General features: G+C 33.6%; 1 protein-coding gene across 1 annotated transcript; it reads left to right on the top strand.

Annotated features, from left to right (window-relative positions):
* LOC131040734 (18.1 kDa class I heat shock protein) lies at positions 1-972 on the top strand. The gene is made up of 2 exons (XM_057973687.2): positions 1-453; positions 549-972. Exons 1-2 carry the CDS (start codon positions 231-233, stop codon positions 827-829), a joined length of 504 nt encoding a protein of 167 aa, XP_057829670.2. The 5' UTR covers positions 1-230; the 3' UTR covers positions 830-972.
* Positions 973-11,212: the final 10,240 nt, after the last annotated feature.

Genomic DNA, 11,212 nt, shown 5'->3' with positions numbered 1-11,212 from the left:
TCTTTTGGGAGCCACCGTAACGAACTTATTCCCTCTGTAACTTACTAGAACTATCGAGAACAGTTCAGACCAGTCTCAAATCTTCGCCCCAAATCTCCTTCTCTCTCGAACCCTCTCATCTCATGTATAAATTGAAACCAATCTTTCTCATGGATCATCATCAAGATAATCAGCAGCATTCTATTCATCTGCAAGCTCTGTAATTTTCGACTTCTTTAATTGCGAAAAGTATGGCTTTGACTCCATTTTTCGGAAGGGGCATCAGCGCTTGGGATCCATGGGAGAACAACCTCTTCGATCCGTGGCTTCCAGTTTCTCGCGTGTGGGATGCCATGGATTTCAGTGTGCCCACAGCGGCCTCTTCATTTTCAAGGGACGCCATGGCCGTGGCCAACACAAGGGTCGACTGGAAGGAAACCCCTGAAGCTCATGTCTTCACCGCCGATTTGCCAGGTAAATATTAATCTCTTCGCCCCTCTTTCCAGGGTTTATTATTTGCATTGCAGCGGTGTGTCTGAAAGATTTTAATTTTATTTTGGTGATTGCAGGACTGAGGAAGGAGGATCTGAAAATCGATTTGGTGGAGAAGAATACCCTGCGAATAAGCGGGGAGAGGCACAAGGAAGAGGAGGAAAAGACGGATCAGTGGCACCGTGTTGAGCGGTCGAGCGGGCGGTTTATGAGGCAATTCCGTCTGCCTGAAAATGTGAATGTGGACGGCATTTCGGCAAAGCTTGAGAAGGGGGTTTTGACTGTGAACGCTCCCAAAACACAGCCTGATGCTGCTAATGGCGGCGACGTTAAAAGCATTGGCATTGGCAGCGCTTAGAATATGAGAATCGGACTGTGTGAATGTATCAGATTTGGGTATTATTAGGAGAGTGTCATGGCATTTCTGGAATATTATAAAGCACTACGTCTTGTACCCTTTTCTTGGATTTTAAATATAGAACCGTTTTTGTTTCAGTGCCCAATTATGAGTAGTGTCTATTTCATATAATGTTTTCATAGACTTATGGTGTGGAACATTCTTGTTAATGAAATTTTGATAAAGATTAGTTGAGATTGCAGGGTCATAACATATACGGCGATTTCTTCTCAAAGCCATACATTATAAATTTCAGAATTCCAGATTTTCTTGTTAATGAAATTTTGATAAAGATTAGTTGAGATTGCAGGGTCATAACATATACGGCGATTTCTTCTCAAAGCCATACATTATAAATTTCAGAATTCCAGATTTCCGTGGTGATTATTTCTGGTATTGTATAGTTTTGGACACCCTTATCTTCTGCTCATGTATTTCTGGAGACTGCTTTCATGCCAGCTCTGTTACCTTACTGAGTTTTTCCCTGAAAATCTGATGTAATTACTGCTTTAATTTCTGTATGCAATTAGAAAAAAATTAATATCATCGAAAATAAAAATAAAAAATTTCTTTCGTTCACATTACATGGTAGTAACGTAGCTTTTAATTTAAGAAAATTTAAAATTAATGGGTAATTACCTTTAAATTACTTTTTTGAGGTTGACTAAAAGTCTTCCAAGATATTGATGATGTGAAGGTAGTTTATAATGGATAAATGTATAAAATAGGGATGAACAAGGGATGAGTTGAGAGAGGAAGTAGTCAATAATGGATAAACAAGGGACATAAATAAGATAAAAGGGACTTAAATAAGGAATATAATGAGAGAGATAAATATATAAAGAGGGAAAGATGTTAAAAGTGGATATGTAAAATTAGAGAGATAATGAGAGATAAACAACGGACACAAACAAGAGACATAAATAAGGAATGCAATGAAAGAAATATGGAAAGAGGGAAAGATGTTAAAAGTGGATATGGAGAACTAGATAAATAATGAGAGAGAGGTGGAAATAGGAGAGAGAGAGAAAGGTAAAGATATAGAGGGGATATATAATTAGAAGAGAGAGGTAGATATATACATAGAGGAGAGAGAAAGATAAGGGAGGGATGGAGTGACTAAGTGAGAGATGTAGATAATGAGATATAGATAGAGAGGGAGATCAAAGATTTGAAGAAAGAGATAGAAGGGGCAAGGGGAGTATAAAATACTAATTATGTCAATGACACATGTTTTATCTAAAATTCTTATAATTAAATGACAGTAGTATATGTTTGTCTAAAATTCTTATAATTAAATGATAGTAGTATATGTTTGAATTCAGTATAATTTCAATAGCTATCACACCATCCTTTTCTCTTAATTATTTTTACTTTCATTGACAATCACACACCATCATATTCTTTTAATTATCTATACTTTTAATAATGGTTACAAAAACCATTGCCCTTAATTAACATAAAAGTTTGAATGACTTGAACATAACAATATGATATTATGTTCTTAAATATTAAGAAAATTATATTCCTAATCTGGTGCTAAGGACATGAAAATATAATCAAATTTGAGTGACAGTACATACCACCATGACACATAACACATGACCCAGACTCTTAATAGTAGTGTTATGTGTTAATAATTTGTATATATTTAGCCAAAGGCTATTTATGTGGGGAACTCCCTACCGGATTTCAGAGTCTTATGTTGGGAATTTCTAACATTTGCATCGAAAATTTTACATAGACAATTTTATGGGTTATAGCTATTATGGTTCTAAACCGTATCCACGATTACTTTCGTGGGACGCGTCTATGTGGCTGGAAAAAAATGGCAGTACGGATTGACTAACACATGTGTTAGTCGTGCGTTTTACACCGTCGATTTTGCAATTAACGACTGCGATTGACTAAAATCTCGATAGAACTCAGAAAACTCCGCTCTCTCCTACTATCCAATAACACGAAAGTAAGCGTTTTGGAGCCACAATAGCAGCGTCCATTTTTATGAAGTCTCACATCTGTCAATTTGTTTGACCATGTACTCTGTCTGTGCACCGTCCCCTACGGTTAGACTTGACCACCACATAACCGCAATGCTCAAACTGTCAATGCCACCGCTCTTTAACTAGATGACTTCTATGCAGTCTGATGTCATCCCCTGTTCCAAAGCTCCCATTGTTGTCATTGCCTTTATCTTTGTCTCAGCTCCTCCTTGTGCTGGATATTTCCTTCAGACAAGTATTCGGGCTGGTGGGCTTTACATTCGCTGGACCATATCTCAAAATAGTTGAAGGTTTATTGCCCCATGGCACTACATTGTTTGTTCTGCGGTCCATGTGACTTTCTTGTCTTTGGTGGGGATTTAAAGCTGATCAAAACTTGGGCAGATTGACTGTTTAAATATTGTACCTAATGACAATGCTCCAGGACAAAGTGGCCATTGTGAATATGCTTCAACCCTTGAGGATTGCAAGTTGTGTTTATAACTTCGAAGTTCTAAACTCATGCTGTCTTGTGCTATCATGTTTACTTCTTTTCCATGCCCTCTGTCTCTAAGTTTGATTTTCTAGCTAGCCTCTTAGTTAGCCTAGCATGTAAGTAATAAGTGTTATTGAATGTACTCAACTTCAGTCCTATGGAGCAAGTGAATTCTAACAAAAAGAGAGTTGATAGTAGCAAATTGTAATTATAAATTATTTATTTATTCATTGTTTTATTAGTATTACTATCATAAATCTGTCAAGACCTGTAATGGCATCTTAGTTTTATCCAGTGTAGTGTCAGGACAACATTATTTGGGCCGGGCTTAACCGGCACACTCGAAGCTTTGACTTAGGTGAACTGCTCTGTTTCCCGCCTCCGCCTAATTTTTTAAACGAGTTTTGGTATTCAACCAAACTGACCTGCACAATGTATTTGGCTGCGTACTCTCTTGGTGACAGCGACAAAGGTATGCAGCCAAGGGTCAGCTGATTAAATTGAATGTGTTTGTCGATTTTAATATAACAGTCTCGTTTACTTATTAAAATATTTAAAGTTAGCTGCAATATTTCATATACATAAGATAAGTAGATTCATCTTAAGCCTAAGGAATATAAATCAGTTCATATCATTTTCTTCATATGCATCTTTGTGTGTATTAAAGACGTTTAATATGCTTGTTCTTTATTCCCATCGAGGCATCGTATTCAAAGTTTCATCCCTATCTCTATATATCTGTTTGTCCATATTGTGTTCAGATCTCAAGGGAATATGCTCTGTGGGTCGAATCTCTTGGGGCTCATGTAAGAACACGTTCCCACATAGGAATTGCAGCAAGGATCTATGGTATGTGATAGAATCCTACTCACCCCGAAGTCTGCAATTTTAATTCACTTGGGACTCTTTCTAATCAAGAGATTGGAGGGCTTTCTATTTCTCTCGTCTTGAGTGATGATGCTAGAGGAGAGGGCTGCGATAATTACATATTATGTTCAATTTTCATAGCTTGTAATCGCTTTAGCTTATGAAACAACTTTTTAGACTAATTTATTAAATGATTTATTCTATTATTTTACTTTGTAGAATGCAATCTATGGATTATTTTCCTTCCAACCATGGTGTTTTCTGGTTTTATCTCAATACGTAGGCCGTTCATGTTAATCAATTGTCATGAAGCATTCAATTCAAAGATTATGGAATTAGGGGAAAGGATCCAGTAGTTGTGCACCCTAACTTCGCGCTTCTCAAAATCCTACTTGGAAATTTCAAATCACTCCGATTTTTTTACAGCAGCTTCCTTGGCAAGTCCCCTGCTTATAACTAAGGTTTCAAGGCCACATCGTCAAATATGATGCCACATCAGCATGCTTTTTGCAAAGGTGTCCAAAACAGCCCCCCCAAAAAGTAAGACCAATAGACGTGCAAAAGAGACCCCAATAGTTGTGCAACTGACATGGCATCACCTGATTGGTTACTTTTTACAATATTAGTACATTTCTTAACAACTATTGGTACATTTCCTAACAACAATTGGTACATTTCCTAACAAAAATTGATATTTTTTGTTTCAAACAATAGGTTTTATTTGTTCAATTTTTGGAACAAAAGGTATCCACAACCCTCACAACAATTGGTACATGCTCAACTACTGGGTCCTTTCCCTTACCAACATGAAGTTTTTTTTTTTCCCATCTTTGACTAACCTATGCTTATCATGGGCGCACAAAAGACAGATCAGAAAAAAAGGACAAGGCGAAAGGCTAATGGAAAAGCAAGAAGAGTATCAATATCAATGTGAATGATAGGTGTAAAGAAAATTAATGTTATAACTGATATGCTAAAGAAAAATATGCAAAGAGACTTATTGCAAGATACATTTGGGATTAGATCCATATAATAATAAACTATTAATAAAATAATGTATTTAATATAAAAGGCTTATTAGAACCTTTCAATTGAATTTGAGCATAGCTTGGTCAATTTATAATGGCTACTTAGATAATAGAATATTCTACACAAAAAGAAGCCCATTAGTTAAATATGTATTTCTACAAATTTAATGCATTGGTTTATGTGATTTGAAATTTATCATTATAGTCTTGATTCCATCCTCATGATAAAAAAATAAAAAAATAAGTGAGAAAAAATGGTTAGAGAAAGAAAATAAAAATCCACATCCATTGTTATTTCTCCTATACATCATTCTACAAATGAAAATAATCAATATGAAAACAGATCTCCATTGAATTGTTACCCACAATTGAAACATGAGATACTACAATATTCAAAGGAATCAAGAACGAGTGAAGATAAGCTTTCCTTTAATCATTTTTATCTAGATACCACACAAGACACCTTACAAACTTGAAAGTGAATGGTTTGAATTTCATGTATGATAGTAATTAACATTAATTGAATTAAATTCATAAAATTATATCAATTGAAAGAAAATAAATTTGAAGTTTTAGAACATAAAAAATATAAAGTAATGGACCAAAATTTGGTATATTACAATTTCAACGACTTTTCAAATTTCCAATATATGAAACCCTTTCTAATGAGTTCCATCTAAGTATAAATAGGCACTTTTGAATAGGAGGACCAAGACTCATTCCATCCAAAAGACACATGATGCAAATTACAAAGGATGTGAATGGTTCTTTTAGACTTTTCACTTGCACATCATATTATGAGAATAACATAATTGAAAGAAAATAATATTATTGTTACACACTAGTTTGACCCCTTTTGTAAGTCTTTTCTTAAACAAGCCTATAATTTATCTACTTTTACTGTATTAGCACTTAAACCATCCAAATGAACAAAGAAAACACTTGATTGCACAAATTAAATAAATCTTATTTATCACCTTTTTTCATATTGTAAAATATTCATTTTGAATTCTTCACATGCCATCTACACTCTCATTAGCATAGTACCTAAAGAAGAATTAAAGTTGGTTGTCTTGGTGAGTCATCTTACATTATATAAGCAAATTGTGTTTTTAAAATAGGTTGCATTGAGACTTCCTTGAGAATCAATCATCTAACGTCATATCCTTTTCACAAAATTATTTATTTTAATTGAAGTACTTCAAATCATATTATAAGAAGCTCAAAACTTGTTCTTATAACCTTTCAAAATGTCTTGTCTAAAATAATAATTTTTTAACTACTTTTATGCAACAACTCATCATTTCCTTTGAAAATATTCTCATATAAAAATTTGATGATCTGTAGAAACTAGCTCCAAAATTGTTGGCAAATCATTACCTATTTTCTTGTTCATCCCTTCCTCTAGTATCTTAATTATCTCTTCTCTACTTGTTAATTTCTTACAAATTGCTATTGTCAGGCATTGATTATCTTATATCTCATTCTAACAACTGTGCACCAGAAGTTCTTGGAAAGGAATCAATTGGACCTACCATTATTTTAACATCTAAATTAAGTAAGATACTTCATCCTTGAGATTGGTTTTAGTAGATTTGGCCTTTTTTTTCCATTTCCTATAACATTTACTTGACTAAAGCCTTAGCTATCTATGCCCCCTCTTCCATTGTTGGCTTACTTGACTTGTAATAGTAGTAATTTTATAATCTTTTGGTTACATTTATGTTTATGGAACATCATTAAATACGGTGATTCTTTTACCTTTTCAAGATCCTTGTGCATCAATGGTTATGTTGGATCTCACCCAAGATTTAGTAGGGGGAGGAAGTGATCTAACAAACATGGATGGGAGCAGAGAAAAATCATCACTAGGAAGCTAAAATGTTCACTTATTTCTTTGTATTAAATTATTAAACTTGATTTAGAATTATTATCACCTATTGTCTACTAATGAGAAGGACGTTGATCTTATAATTTTTTTCTTCCCCTTTTTTATCACTGTTATGGAGAATCTCTATAAACTAAATATTTTCTTATTCAACTTGAATTTAGACTTGCTAAAATTTTGGAGAACTAGGGGTTGGAGAGGGATTCCTTGGAAGAGAAAGAGATTTTCTTTGAAGGGGTCTTCTCGATGGAGTGGGTATTCTTTGTAGAGGAAAATAATGTGATATTTTAAGAGAAGCAGAGGGTTGCATAAGAAGGGTGAAGTAATTCTTTCAAGATATGAAGATTTCACTAGAAATTAGATCTAATGGAAAGTAAGAGATGGAGTTTAACAAGAAAAAATCTCATGTACAATTTGAGAAAAATTAGGCCCTTTAAAAGTCCTTGGCTCCTTTTTTATTATGGTAGGTAAGACACAATGTGAGGAGATTGAGTATGAAGAGGAGACCAAATAGGAGGAGATCGAGCAAGAGAGCTCATTTTATAGCTATTTATCAATAGTTTCAATAATCTTCAATTCTTTAGTATGAAGTCCATAACTAATTCTTTTGTCATTGATCCATTTATTCATTCTAGATTCTCTTTACTTCCTTTTATCCGCGTCTATCTTGGGTAAAGGATTAGAAGTAATGTACTATTTTCGTAAGGAGGTTCAACAAGTTTTCCATCATCATTCATAACATGTGGCACTATAGCAATTGAATATGCTTTTAATTGTAGAGAGGTCATCTTGGAACGATCCCTCTTTCACACTTCATGGTCATTTGAACAATTATCCCCAAAATATTTTATTCTTTCTTATTTTTTGCAAATATTTCTCAAACATTCGGTTGTTGACTAAAGGTTTAATGAAGACTCAAGGATTTATACAAGTTTAAGTTTATTTATTCCAATTCAACCTCTATACTTTTGGCTACTTGTTTGTTTACAAATTTATAAAAAGGCTAATTAGTATCTTATATGTCATGGAAGCATGCAAAGTGCATTATTAGAGCTCCCTCCCCCTTTCTCATTCTTTTTAGTTTGTTTAGGTCTAGAACTGATCCATTTTTAGACATATTGATGATGTATCCCAAAGTACAATTTAAAATATTAGTGCAAAAAACTCATCCAATCAAAATCCAAAAGCAAAAATTTAATAAATGTCACACTCTGGAAATCTATTAATAATAAGTCATATTTCATTAAAAGTCATATTTCATCTTATAAATAATAATATAATTAATATAAAAAATATCAAACTCGTTAAATTCAATTTTTGATTAAATGATATTCAACTATATTAATATGATATTCTTCTATGTTGAAAAAAGTCAAAATTCATCCCTAGGAGTTGAAACATTCAATTTTTAAGTATTTTGTAAATTTATTTCAAACTGAACTTGGTCATTGATTTGCACTTCTAGATCTCACAAATGCTAACCTCTACATATCCATTTGACACAAGCTCACTAATGTAAATTTTTGAAGCACTAGGACATGTGGTAAGCAATACTTTTGCATGCATAAACCTTTGAACATTTCTATCAAGTGTGATTCCCTTAAAATATAACCAAATTTGTAAAACTACTTAGTGCATTCATTCATAGTAGAAAATTGAATTATAATAAAAATAATTAGGCTTTGTGAATGAGAACGATTGAATAGAAACTCAATTGACTTGTGTCAAATCTATTAGGAAATATAATCACATGTTTATAAGAAAGAAAGATAGTTATATCTAAACTGTATTGAACCATAAAAATAGGGAATCAAATTATGAATTACACATACCTAGTAATCCATCATGCTTAAACCTTTGAACATTTTAATCAAGTGTGGCTCCTTTAAGATATAACCAAATTTGTAAAAACTAATTAATTAGTGCATGCTGACAGAGTAGTAAAGTATATTAGATTAGAAATAAAGGTGTTTTATGAATACGATTGATGGGATCCTAAACTAATTTACTTGTGCCAAATCTATGAGGAAATAAAGTTACAACATGTAAGAAAGAAATATAGCCATATTGAATTTGCACCAGAATCATTTAAAATTAAAAAAATATTACATACCACTAATGCTTAGTAATCCTTTTTAAATGAGAATTATCCCACAAGCAATCAAGAAAGAGCATTATAAAGAAGTTTTTAATGAAATATAAGTGTGGGATATTAATCAACTTGTCATTACCCCAAGCCAAGAAATGTGGCAAGAGAGGATCCACAAATATGTTCAATCACCCCCTTGAAATATTATAGCCTATCATGAAAACATATGACCATGCAACTACCTAATCCAACTATTCTTATAGCATGTACAAATAATATCGATCACTTACAATTATGTGCATGCAACAATCCATCTCCTAAAATATATTCTCAATGACTAGGTCATACATAATTAGCTTAGAGACCATCTCTTAACACATCATACAAGCATGAATGTATAGCCTGAACTACATCACTCAAATGACCATGAAGATACAAAGAGGGAAATTCAAATGCATATACAGTCACCATTAAGTTGCCCCCAAGATCCATATGAGAGAGGTTCCATGCCTTAAGAAAGTGGATCTCGTTAAGATCACACAAAATTTTGGCTTTCTAGGTAAAGATAACAAATCTTCATTGAGCTAAAGGACCAATTGCAATTGCTTCCTCTTCAACAAAATCTTTGACTTGCAATAACCATAGGAACATTTCACCCAACACAAAGACATGACTACATACGAACCAACCAATCTACATGCAAGCAAAGAAGACCTCCTTATGCCTCGCCACCACCAAATTGAAATAAAAAAGAATGTCATAAAGACAAAAACATTTGCAAGCCATTTAGGGGAGAAGACCCAGTAGTTGAAAACCCTAACTTCACGCTTCTCAAAATCCTATGTGAAAATTTCAATCTCCCAATTTTTTACAGCGACATACTTGGCGTGTCCTTGCTTATAACTAAGGTTTCAGGGCCACATCATTGAATATGATGCCACATCAGCGTGCTTTTTGTCAAGGTGTCCAAAATAGCCCCAAAAAAGGTGAGACCAAAAGTCATGCATAAGGGGGCCTCATACTTGTGCAGCTGATGTGGCATCACATGATTGGTTGCTTTTTACAATCAAGGATACCTTTCATTCAATTGTGGGTAATAAAGTCACGACTATTGGTGCAATGTTGTCAAAAAAAATGGACACTAAATAAAAAAATATAGATATTAAATTAACAACTACTATCACAACAATTGAAACACGCTTAACTACTCGATCCTCTCCCCTACCTACAAAATATTGCAGCCATAAGTCTTTTAAATTTGAAATCATGACGGTTTTTAATCCTTACATGGATAATTTTATTTTTATAAGAAGCCATGAGAATCTTATAACATGAGGCATGGAGGAGTTGGCCTCTACATTTGACATGAAATGTATCAACCTTATGCAGTTGAACAAATCTTCAAATATGCTAACTAACATGTATGCAAAGTGCAGGAATTTTGTAGATTGTCTGAAAGTTGTTGCATCTCCTAGAACGTAATCGTTGTAGCTGACTCGAGACATGAGTATTTTAATGAAGAATCGATACTATTATATCAAAATCAACAAACACTTGTCCAACTTGATCAGCTAAACATACTCCCGGCATGTAATAAAGAAAGAACTTTATAACAGAGTATGTAAATCCATCAAAGGATAACAGGGGATTTTCCCAATGTTTCTAGGATGGGGAAGGGGATAATTTCAGGATGGCAATTATTTTCATATTTTGGCGACAGCTATTGAAAAAATTACATAAAAGTTAATATTTGAGCTAAAAGAAGCTGAGATTTTTTAAAAACTATTTTCTGGCTGTTTGTAAGCAGCGACAACTGAGGATATTTTACATAGGTTGAAGCCTCGGGACACCTCGCTATCACCGGAAAAACCGAAAAGATACAAATAGAAGAGGAGCACAAGGAAACTTTTTGGGTTCTTAATATCTAAGATTTTCCCTCCCGGAGAATAAAACTTTTTGTCCGCTAAAACATGGCATAAATTACATAATCAATG

The sequence above is a fragment of the Cryptomeria japonica genome, chromosome 5 (genome assembly GCF_030272615.1).
Source record: "Cryptomeria japonica chromosome 5, Sugi_1.0, whole genome shotgun sequence".
NCBI lineage: Eukaryota > Viridiplantae > Streptophyta > Pinopsida > Cupressales > Cupressaceae > Cryptomeria > Cryptomeria japonica.
This window is presented reverse-complemented; position numbering and strand designations above follow the sequence as displayed.

Bases quoted from the DNA above. Each gene is read 5' to 3' on its own strand.
- LOC131040734 (XM_057973687.2), top strand. From the start codon at position 231: ATGGCTTTGACTCCATTTTTCGGAAGGGGCATCAGCGCTTGGGATCCA. The intron at 454-548 runs GTAAATATTAAT...TGGTGATTGCAG, and splicing joins CTTCACCGCCGATTTGCCAG to GACTGAGGAAGGAGGATCTG.